We start from the raw sequence: 12,283 nt of genomic DNA, 5'->3' as shown, positions 1-12,283 counted from the left end.
GTCTTTTACTGTAGAATATAACATGCTACACAGGTAACAGCAAAGGAAAAAAAAGGGTCATTGAAATAAAAAATAAACAATACACTTTAAAATGAAAATGAATAAAAAGTGCTATGATACATAACTACTCATTACTGCAATAGCAGTTTTACTAAATTTTGACCATCAGCTCTTAACTATCTCTGGGAAACTATGCAATGCTGTTTTTTTTTTCAGATCCAAAAACAGCTCCTTTTTCTATGGAAGAACCAGACATTAACTCTTTCATGCATGTTCAGAGAATCTGTATGTGTGAACATAAGTTTCACTTTTGCAGCGTCTTTCTAGAAACTCAAGGACGCTTTTCAACCATATTTTACAGAAAAATATTTACCCTCAGTCCTCATCAACACACACACACACACACCGGCTGGATGGCGAGAGCTGTAAAGGCAAGCTAAACTATGTAAACAAAACTGTAATTCTTTAAAAAAATTACAACTGTTTATTCAATGAGTAAAGCGCTTCCGTTTCTTTATAGTAAGCTTAAATTTCCAATATTTTTTTAACAGCGTGGTTAGCAGCAGCGCTAGCCATGGTTAGCAGTGCTTAGCACTAGTATATTTCACCCAGCAGGGCTACACTAAGGAACCCTGAGTGTTCCAGTAAGCCAGGGCACTCCCCTTTCCCCTCCTTTCATTGCCCACCTGCCCACCGGCCTCCCTCTCAGATGCCTCTACCTTCCTCCTTCCTGGGCCACGCCCCTGGCCCCTGCCGCTCCATCAAGAGCTTCCTGTCTGGCTTCCTCTGTCACCCACACCGTGCATCACAGCAGCCCCTGTCCTTTTGGGGCTTTAAAGGCCACTAAATCATGAACCCTATTTTTCGTTATTAGCTGCAACATGCCAGTTCTGCTTAAAAGTTTATAAATCTTTCCTTTTTTGCGACCCTTTCCGCCTCAGAGGTTGAGCTGTGCTACAATTATTTTTACTACACCTTAAGTCAATTTTGCAATTTCGAGTTGCTATTGATTTTAAAATTGCTCTTTGTCTTGAAAATTGCTTTTCGAATCTCCTCACCATTCCCTGATCACCATCAAATTTCTCTGCTCATCAGGGACATACGAGCATGAGCCGCTTGTCCTCACCATCATCATCATCATCTTCTTCCTCGCATTCTTCACCCTTCTCACAGTCATCATCCTCCTCGTAATAATCTCTGTCCTCGTCAACCTCCCTACCCTGTGTACTTTAAAAGTTTACCTCTGCTATAATTAATCGGATCTCCACTGTCCGTCTGCCTTGCTCACCTTACTGGTTCACCCTCATCATCTTCCTCAGAAAGTTCCCCTGAACTCTGGCCCAAATCCTCTGAGTTTGCCCCCTCCCCTTTTATTCCAGCTCAAGGGTGTGGGAAATACAAGCAAAATGGAGATTGATCCACGCCCTTACTCCTCCCACTCTCCGCCATATATAAACCATATAAACCCTCACTTCCTCTCTACCTGTGTGTCAAACAACTTCGCACCCATCTTCCTCCTTATCTTCCTCCTTCTTTCCTTCTCTCAGCCTTCAGCTTAGTTACTGTATTATGTTTTGACTAACTGACTGAATTAAAAATTAGCATTAAGAAAATAATAAAAATAATCATCAAACTAGGCTACCACCAGAATAACGTTCAGCTGGCACAGCTGTCTACAGGTCTACAGGTGTTTATTAATAAAAAAGCAAATATGGAGCTTAAAAGCTGGAATAAGTAAAAGAAAAAATATATTGACTTTTAATAAACTTTAACTACTTTAATAATAAATGATGCATCTTAACCATGCTTTTCTGTGTTTGGAACTTGGTGAAGGTGAGGTGAACTTGTTTTCACATCTGTAAATGTGCTAAGTCATACATCAAAATCATACATATTTACCAGATGTTTCACCTCTGATCTAATTCACAAATTGTTTGAATTACACAATTCCTTATTTCATGTTTATCAAAAGTCAGGTAAGATTCATTCAAATATACAAAACAAACATCTTGGCACAGCGCTTGCAAAAGTATTCATACCCTAAGAGGCCCATGGTCACTCTGGAGAAGCTGCAGAAATCCATAGCTCAGGTGGGAGGATCTGTCCACAGGGCAACTATAAGTTGTGCACTCCGCAAATTTGAATCCCATTGAGCTTTTGCCCGACACACTTATCTGATTTTTTTTTTATCAAATTTTTGAAAACCATGCATAATTTTAAATTCACATCAGTTTGGGTTTTGCTATTTTGTGTTGGTCTGTCACTTAAAATCTCAGTGAAATAGATTTAAGTTTGTTGTTTTTAAAAGTGACAAACTATAAAAAAGTTCAAGGGGTATGAATACTTTTGCAAGCCACAGTAAAATACTGCAGTCTGCCTTGGACAGACCAACTGGAAAAAGAAACGCCCTCAGTTATGTTTGGGGTAGATTAGGAAGCAGAATCTTTCCTGGGTTCTGATTGTTGGATTTCCCACCCACACAGAAACTTGGGGTTTTTCGGTCCGGATGAACCAACCTTTGTTCTGAGCAGACTCGAAGAGGCGAGTATTGTCCCTCCTGGTCTTCATGTAGAAGACGAAAGGCCATGTGACCGGGTCATCTTTACAGATATCCTTTAGCTTTTCCTTTTCATATGACTGTAATAATGAACATAAAGCACAAGAATAATCATCTACAGAGACAATGATAATCCTAGTAAATAAAACATGTGGGGCTCAAATGGGTTCAGTCTTGAGAGGCTAAGAGAGACTCAGGGCCCTGTTTCATACCCTGTGCAAGGCGTGCTGCGATGCTCGCTGCTATCTTACACCCTGCCAACCGTCTATTTTCCTGCCCTGCGCCTGAGCCATTAAAATATCGACAGAGCTTTCGAATAATCTAGGCTGATGGATGTGGTGGTCTAAAAGTTAGGTGTGTTTAGGTAAGTTTCTGGCATATTGCTATCTTGGCAACAAAAAACAGTGGTGCACCACTGACTGATTTAAACCCTGACAGTCAACCCTGAGATGAACTATAGGAGGTTGCCAAAATAGGAACACGCACACCCATGCTTGTCACACACACACACACTCAATAAAAATGCAATAAAATAACATTGCTTTTCCCATGCTGCACCATTAAAATACCAATCTGCCAAAGTCAGAGCGCACCTTCCGCTTAAAGGGAATGGCAAGTGACACGCTGATTGGTTTATTTCATGTTATGACCAAAACACACCCAAGTTTAACCATACCAAACACCCACTGACACCCTAAATAGAGCTGTGAGGTGTGCAGTTGGTCGCTAAAATAGGGCCCTTAGAGGATGAGTATTGTGAGTATTGTAGTTTAAGACTTAAAACATTATTCACAGAGTTACATATATTAAATAACAAAGAGCTAAGCTATAAAAAATCAATGTTTTATGACATACCTCAACAGTCAGTCCTACTTCCTGATTCACACGTGTGCATTTTAAGAAGTTTGTGCTGCCAGTGAAGTTCAGTACAACAGGAGATCCTCTACTCAGATCTTCAAGGATATTAGAACGATAGAAGTAGATGGTGATGTCCTCTGAAAGACAAATTATAATCAAGTTTTAAATTCGTACTGTCATAACTCTGTGTCAAACAGTTTGTGTCAAACTCTGTAGTTGGAGGACAAGCTGGACTGGTCAGTAAACACTGACACTTTGTCACAGAGCTTTCACAAACAGACTGAGTAGATCCTTTGTCCCCAGACCCACAGAGCCACAATCACTTTGCATCAGGGATGGAGTTCTGCTTATATCTAGTTACACTATCTGAATGTTTTCATCAAAACATACAGTATGTACAGAGTTTGCACATCTGTGTACGTGCATGCTTACCTGAGAAGGACACAGGCCTTATATACAATGGCCTTTGGATCGTCCCCAGTAGACTGTACATGATAACATCCTGTACTTTTTCTTCGTCACCCATCCATACAGATTTGCTGCAAACTGAAGAAAAAACAAATCTCTACTAAATATAAAATAAAATACAGATAGGGAATACATTAAGAGACCCCTTCAGTTTCTGAATCACTGATTTTGCTATTTATAGGTTTATGTTTGAGTAACATGAACATTGTCGTTTTATTTCATAAACTACGGACAACATTTCTCCCAAATTCCAAATAAAAATATCGTCATTTAGAGCATTTATTTGCAGAAAATGAAAAATGTCTGAAATCAATATTTGGTGGAATAGCCCTGATTTTTTATCAGAGTTTTAATGTATCCTGGCATGTTCTCCTCCACCAGTCTTACACACTGCTTTTGAATACATTTTTGCCACTTCTGGTGCAAAATTACAAGCAGTTCAGCTTGGTTTGATGGCATGTGATCATCCATCTTCCTCTTGATTATATTCCAGAGGTTTTAAATCAAAGAAACTCATCCTCAGCCTCATGCCTACGATCGCAACACAGCAGTGCCACTGTTACATGTTATAGCACTCCTTCTTGTGTATTATTGCTTACTTAATTAATTAATGCAACTTCTTAGGTAAATAAATCCAACACGGCTTTAGTTTGAGTATTAACATTGGGTGATATGGCCTAGCTTACATGCTAATTATGTTTTAAACATGAACAATATAAAAATGCTTTCCAGTATCATTCTTCAATTGAAGCATTTTCTACCATAATATCGTAAAAAAAAACAAAAAAAAAAACATAAACATTGATTAAATAACTATTTGCTTACCTGATGTAACCTCCCTCTTCTTTGGTGCCATGATTATGTCACTGACGTTGCACCCGGTAATGCCGCAGTTGTTGCAGGGATTTTCAGGGTCACAGCCTCTTCCTCTTACAACTGCCACATTAGTCTCAGTCATGGACACCATGACCAAGTCTTTCTCTTTCATGTCATCACTCTCCCAACTGGACTCAGTTGGCTTAATTTCGTTTTCTTCTTCTGCCTCCAGACACTCTTCTCTAACCATTACCAGCTGGAAGCTCAGTGTGCTCTTTTCTTTTCTAAAAGCGTGGATGGAGTCAGACTCGGGGCATTGTCCTTCTTCCTTGACGATAATTGCTTGGTGTAGAGTCTGTTAGGAAAAGATTGAAAACAAGTTAAGCAAGATTAGGGGTTATGAATCAACAATAATTCATGAAAAAGTTGAGGTGAAAATCTGCTGTTAGATTCACAATGACATGCGCAAGCACATTTCTGTCCTATCAACTCTGAAGGGCCCTGTTTTAGCTATCTATATTGCACCGGTCAATTTAGGGCAGTTTATTTAGGATGTGTTGTGTGTCTTTAGTATCGTGAGGGCGCAAAAAAGGCATGAACTAATTCTCTTTATTAATAATGGGTGTGTTTTAGGCCTAACCAAATAAACCAATCAGTTTGTCACTTGCCTCACAGCAGCAATGTTATTTTATTCTTTATTCTGTTTATTGTTGATGTAAAAACTGGTGTGTAACGAGTGGGGGTCTATGAGCACTGAGCGCCTACACCCCCACTCGAACAACTAAGATAGGATTGGGCGGCTGACTGTTGACGGCTATCAGGGTTTTAATCAGTCAGTGGCGCACTGCACATACATACACAACATAGCAATGAGCATCGCGGCGTGCCTCGCGCAGGATGTACGATAGGGCCCTAAGCCATTTTTAATAATGTATTAACTTAACTTTTTACATACACTTTTAAGTGTATAAAACAGATTGCTATAATGATTGAACTGTGCTAATGTCTTGAACTGTCAATCTATAATAATAAGAATAATGCATTTTATTTTAATGCACTACTACATCTAATGTAAGTACAACACGTAAAAAAGTATCAACATAAACCAAAATTATAGAAAACTTCCTAGAAATCCACATGTTAAGAAGAGTCATAAAGATCTTTAAGAAGAAAGATTGAAATATTTTTTAAGCAGTAAAAAACATCACTATAAAACCAAAACACGACAATTAAACTTATTTTACAAATACACATTTGGAATAATGAGTGACTCAATGATTAATTGAAAGTCATAAAGACCTGATAAAACAAGTTTTTTAGTCCTTTTTAAATCCTTTCCTCAGTTGACCAGGGAGGGCATCCATAAACGAGGGGCAGCAGAACAGTATGACAGTTTGCCCACAGTCCCTGTCACAGATGCACTGATGAGTAAAATTTGTTTTTATTGCTGGCAGAGTTGAACGCCAGTGAAGAGACTGGAGGAGGGGTGTGATGTGTTTGAATAGTGACTGATGAATGTGGAATGTGCAGGATTGTGGTAATGCTGGTTAAGGACCTCTAACATCTGTACATGGATTTGGTTCAGTTTACTACAATGGAAAATGTATGTTGTCTTATTCAAACAGGAAGAACTTACTCACCAGAATTGGAGATTCTGAAGTTAGCAAGCTGATGAACTCCTTTGGGGATAAGTCCTGAGTTTTCTTATTATTTATCATGGAGACTATGTCTCCCTTCCTGTGGAATGAATGAGGTAAAGGACATTTAGTACTAGTACTGTCAGAGAATGTAAAGTGTGGTTATTGTTGTGGTAGATTTGTATTGTATCTAAATTTTGGAATTAGAGGTTTGTGACTAAGGGCCAAAATAATAATAGGATTTTTAAAAACTTTTTGTCTTTCATTATTCACAGAAATGTTTAATTAAAGTATTAAATCTTTTTTTTTCTTTTTTTGACAAAAAAGTAAACATCCACTGGATGCACTACCTGACTTGCCCCACCATTTCCCTTTTATTTCCATAAAATAATTCATTCAGCCTTCAAAAACACCAGAATTACAAAGAGAGAAAAGAAAGACAAGACTTGTGTTACATACAGCTCTGGGGAAAATACGAGACCACTTGATGTTATTTTTCCTTGATTTTACCTAATTAAAAACCTCTGGAATATAATCAAGAGGAAGATGGATGATCACAAGCCATCAAACCAAGCTGAACTGCTTGAATTTTATCCAACATTATCCAAAAGCAGTGTGTAAGACTAGTGGAGGAGAACATGCCAAGATGCATGAAAAGAACTGTGATAAAAATCAGGGTTATTCCACCAAATATTAATTTCTGAACTCTTAAAACTTTATGAATATGAACTTGTTTTCTTTGTATTATTTGAGGTCTGAAAGCTCTGTATCTTTTTGTAATTTTTGTTATTTCAGCCATTTCTAATTTTCTGCTAATAAATCCTCTACACTCTAAAAAATAGAGGTACGATATGAGTACTTTTTTGTACTCGAAGGTACACTCTTTATAATTGTACCTTCAAAGGTACAATATTGGTCTTTACAGGGTCAGATTTGTTCCCTCTGAAGTACAAAGTAATTTCTAACAGCAATAAATACAAATTTGTACCATTTAACCAGCCAAAGGGTACATTCAGTATTCTGCATCACTGCACTAATAAACAATATATATTTAAATTGCACATTTTTTTATTTGAAAGCCAGACAATTTTGGATCATCAAGTTTTTGAGCCAAATTTAGTTGATGATAATGTTTTTAATCTTTATAATCTTTACTGGCACAAAAACCATGGGTACAAAAAAGGACTTTCACTGAAAGGTACTTTTTTGTACCTCAATATAAGGTACAGCCCCAGCGACAAGCTTTGTACTCTTTTAAGTACAAATCTGTACTTACTTTTCTTAGTGTGTAAATGACAATATTTGTATTTGGAATTCTGAATAAATATTGTCTGTAGTTTATAAAATAAAACAACAATGGTAATTTTATTCAAACATATACCTATAAATATCAAAATCAAAGAAACTGATTCAGAAACTGAAGTGATCCCTTATTTTTTTTCAGAGATGCATATAGTGGCATAAAAGAGACAAAGATAAAAAAGACTGGTTGACATTTACGTGGAAAAAATAATGTAGGGTGTATCCTCTAGGGCGCCTTTTTTTTTTTTTACAGTAAATTATGGAAAAGTTCCCTCAATGGTAAAAATCCAACCAAAACCTATTTATTTATGTAGTGCTTTTTATAACTAATGTCGCAACACAGTTTCACAGTAATGTAATAGCAGGACAAAGGATCAAACACAACACACAAAACATAAATCCCCCAAAAACCTCAAAATCCCCAAACATTTGATAGTAATATCTGTATCAATATTTCAAAGGTCTATAGTATTTTCCACTGAAGAGAAACTATAGTTTAGAACCTGCATCGGACTTTCACAACCGATTTCAAATCAAAGTTTAAATTAACTCTAACTAATACTCTAACTGACTGCTTTCATTGCTGGTGTGGCTGTTCACTTGAATATATTAGACCTATATTGACATATAATGACATTTTAACATTTAGTTACATGTTGTCTGACCCAGGGAGGATGGGTTCCTCCTTATACATCTCTGGAAAAAATTAAGAGACCACTTCAGTTTCTGAATAAGTTTCTTTGATTTTTCTTTTTATGGTTTATGTTTGAGTAAAATGAACATTGATGTTTTATTCTATAAACTACGGACAATTCTATCAAATTCCAAATTTTGGAAAAATTCCATTTATTTGCAGAAAATGAGAAATGGCTGAAATAACAAAAAAGATGCACAGCTTTCAGACCTCAAATAATGCAGGAAAAAAGTTCATATTCATAAAGTTTTAAGAGTTCAGAAATCAATATTTGGTGGAATAACCCTGGTTTTAATTACAGTTTTCATGCATCTTGGCATGTTCTCCTCCACCAGTCTTACACACTGATTTTGGATAACTTTATGCCACTACTGGTACAAAAATTCATGGCTTGTGATCATCCATCTTCCTCTTGATTATATTCCAGAGGTTTTCAATTTGGTTAAATCAAAGAAACTCTTTATTTGTAAGTGGTTTTTATTTTACTCCAGAGCTGTAAATTAGCCTGGATGTGATGGTACAGAGCCTTTCATTCTAGACTGTGTTGTTTTCTTAAAGCTGATCTGGTGCTGGTTTAGCTGGTCAATCCCAGGGTGCGAGTGCTGGCTCTCTGGCATCACAGCATCCAAAACATCCAACAAAACATAAGCTGGATTTATTGATGAGCAGCCATGGTGGTATATGCTGTTTTTAAGCACAGCAATTCATAAATATAAGAAAGGTTATCAACTAGGACTGGAAATCAGCACTGATATTTAGAATCACTTTGATTCTGACTCAGATCCAAATTCAATTAAATTTAATTAATTAAGGAATATTTCAGTTGTAATTACAGGTTTTCTTCCCATTTAAAAGAGTTTCCGAGAATTAACGTGGTAATTTTACAACCAGCCTACCATTATTAAAAATATTAGTGTTTCCATGAAGGATTACCCCAAAAACGTTTACATTAATGTATACAAGTAATGTTATTATTATTATTATTATTATTATTATTTTTATTATTATTATTAATGTGCCTAAAACACAAAAAGACTGTACATGTAATGTAAACACACACATGGCTGTGACTTTTACACACTTCCACATAACTTCAGTGTCAGAAAAAAAGACCTTGAAAAGGCTTTGAATTTATTCTTTCACTCTGAATGTAACTGTCATTTAAGGTGGACCAAAAAACGTGTTCGCTAAACGTGAGTGAAATATCAATTTACTAAAAATGAGACACATATTGTTTAACCGCCCTAGCAGGCTTTAGTAACACTAAGTGAAAAAAAAAAAAAAAATTTGTTTAAATTTATGGTGGAAGGGAAAACTTGCTAACGCTAACATGTTCTCTAAACACAAATGAGATTTAAATTGACTAAAAATCAGATACATCTTGTTTAACTACTGTAGTAGAATTTAGTAAAACTGAGTAAGAGAAAAAATGAAATTGGAGCAAACCTTAGCTTTACTACAACTATGGCATCAAGAAATTTAAGGTGGAAACTTGGAAAACTAATGTTGTAATTGTACAAGAAATAAACCCAACCTACCATTATTAAGAATATTAGTGTTTCCATAAAGAATTAACCCTAGGTGGTTACATTAATGTTTTTTTTAAATATTTTTTAATGTGATTATAACACAACAAGACAATGTAAATGTAATGTAAACGTACACCTGGCTGTAACTTTCATACACTTCAGTGTCAAAAATTCAGTGCCATAAAAAAGACCTTGAAAAAGGCTTTGAATTCATTCTTTGATCTTCTTTCACTCTGAATGCAACTGTTTCTGCATTTAAGGTGGAACGAAAACATGATTTGCTAAATGAGATTTAAATGTACTAAAATGAGGAATATATTGATTAACTACTCTGAGTGAGAGAAAAAATAAAACTTGTGCATGTAAGGTGAAATTGAAGGTGAAAGGGAAAACTGAGGAAATGCTAACGCTAACTTGTTCTCTAAATGTGAGTGAGATTTAAAATTGAGAAAAAATCAGATACATCTTGTATAACTACTCTAGCAGTCTTTACTAAAACTGAGTCAGACCAAAAAATAAAACTTGCTGCCAACCTTAGCTTCTCTACAACTATGGCATCAATGAATTTAAGGTGGAAACTTGGAAAACTAATGTTGCAATTGTAAAAGAGATACACCCAATCTAAAATAAAAAAATAATAAAAAAATTTAAATTAAAATATTAGCGTTTACATGAAAAATTAACCCAAAACAGTTACATAATGTTTTTTAATTAACTCTAGCAGTCTTTATTAACACTGAGTGAGAGAAAAAAATGAAACTTGCTGCCAACCTTAGCCTTTCTACTGCTTCAGCATCAAGGAATTTAAGGTGGAAAATGTTAACGCTAACTTGTTTGCTAAATGCAACTGAGATATCGTAAATTTACTGACACATCTTGTTTGCTGGTGGGCTTTATTAACTTTTGAGTGAGGAAGATATTTTTTGTTGCTAATGTTAGTGTTTCTGAAACTAAGGCATGTCTCGGAACCACTGACTGCAGGTGACTCATTAGCTCTGCTAATAGATGATGTTCACACCCGGTAAAAATAAATATGTGTTTTTAAACTCACCCCTATTATAAACAGAATATAAGCGGATAATTCGGTAGGTGCTGGTGCTGATGTCAGATATTGTTAGTTATTAGATGGCATTGAATAAGTATTTAACAGATACATAAATATAAAGTATAAATATGTAAAAGCATTTACGCAGTGTAGACAGATCTTACATACCTGAAGGTACTGGAGGAATGTGTCAAAGCGTTCTCCACTTCGTAACAGTGCTTCTCATCAACCAATGAATGACAGAGGGAAACTCCCCCACGAAGAAGACTGCCCTACACAACACAAACAGCACAAAGGTGATTAAATTACGAGCTAAACCGAGTTAAGCGAAGTTTAAATGAACAAATGAGAAATGCTCTGCGGTTTTATGTGTGTCAATGGTCACATAGTCATTACTGAAACTCTTTTGGGAAACCCCAATACGCACAGTTACTATTCACTACCTTGTTTTTCATCGTAAACCTCATTAATATTCAATCAAATAATTTTGCTACTGGTGAAACTGAATAATCTATAATCTATAGACTGTCTTTAGAGTTCTTTTACTAAGTGCATATTTCTTAAAAAACATACCACCAACTTACTGACTATTTCAACTTCCACTTTTAACTGTAGTTACTATAATAGTGATTTGGATTTGGAACTAAAAAAACAAAAAGCTGCTGACAGAAAAAACAATTGAATCAAACTAAATGATTTTCTTGACTGCCCAAGACACATAAACATTATATATTGTACCTATACAATAAAATATAAAAGAAATACTGTTGAGTACCTGTTCCATGTTGCTGTCTTGGTAGACTCCTGTCGTCTCTAACAAAAGCATTGGATTCTGCTATGAAATAGGCTGAGGAAGTGGGCAGGACACTTCTCTTAATGTATTCAGAAGTGAGCTCATCAGGTTGTAAGCTATTCTCTAGAAAGGGGGAAGTGGTATTAAGCCACAGGTGGAACATATAGCAATGCTGCAAGCAGCAGAAACAATGTATGTCTGTCTAAAAAAGGAAGTTACACTCTCTGTGAAAACTGAATGGACAGGGACTTCAAAATGAGGACATTAAAATATTACCGTAGTTGAGTCACACAGATACAAACAGTTCAGTAAACCCACGTTTTTTAGCAAAAGAAAATTGACACGTTTCTGTAAATCTGAATGAACAGTTTTTATTCAAATTAAAATACAGTGTATCACAAAAGTGAGTACACCCTTCACATTTCTGCAGATATTTAAGTAAATATTTTCGTGGGACAACATTGACAACATGACACTTTCACTCAATAAAAAGTAGTCTGTGTGCAGCTTATATGACAGTGTGAATTTATTCTTCCCTTTAAAATAACTCAATATACAGCCATTAATGTCTAAACCACTCATCA

At 35.8% G+C, this 12,283-nt stretch overlaps 1 protein-coding gene across 1 annotated transcript; it reads right to left on the bottom strand.

Moving 5' to 3' along the window:
• Positions 1–13: 13 nt before the first annotated feature.
• Positions 14–11,736, bottom strand: LOC103024398 (uncharacterized). The gene is made up of 7 exons (XM_049471068.1): positions 11,682–11,736; positions 11,075–11,178; positions 6,340–6,436; positions 4,709–5,054; positions 3,848–3,961; positions 3,413–3,552; positions 14–2,637 (listed from the first exon to the last, which is right to left on the bottom strand). Exons 1-7 carry the CDS (start codon positions 11,730–11,732, stop codon positions 2,410–2,412), a joined length of 1,080 nt encoding a protein of 359 aa, XP_049327025.1. The 5' UTR covers positions 11,733–11,736; the 3' UTR covers positions 14–2,409.
• Positions 11,737–12,283: the final 547 nt, after the last annotated feature.

This window comes from Astyanax mexicanus, chromosome 23 (assembly GCF_023375975.1).
Source record: "Astyanax mexicanus isolate ESR-SI-001 chromosome 23, AstMex3_surface, whole genome shotgun sequence".
NCBI lineage: Eukaryota > Metazoa > Chordata > Actinopteri > Characiformes > Acestrorhamphidae > Astyanax > Astyanax mexicanus.
Note: the sequence above shows the minus strand (reverse complement) of the source record. Positions and strands in the feature narration are given on the sequence as shown.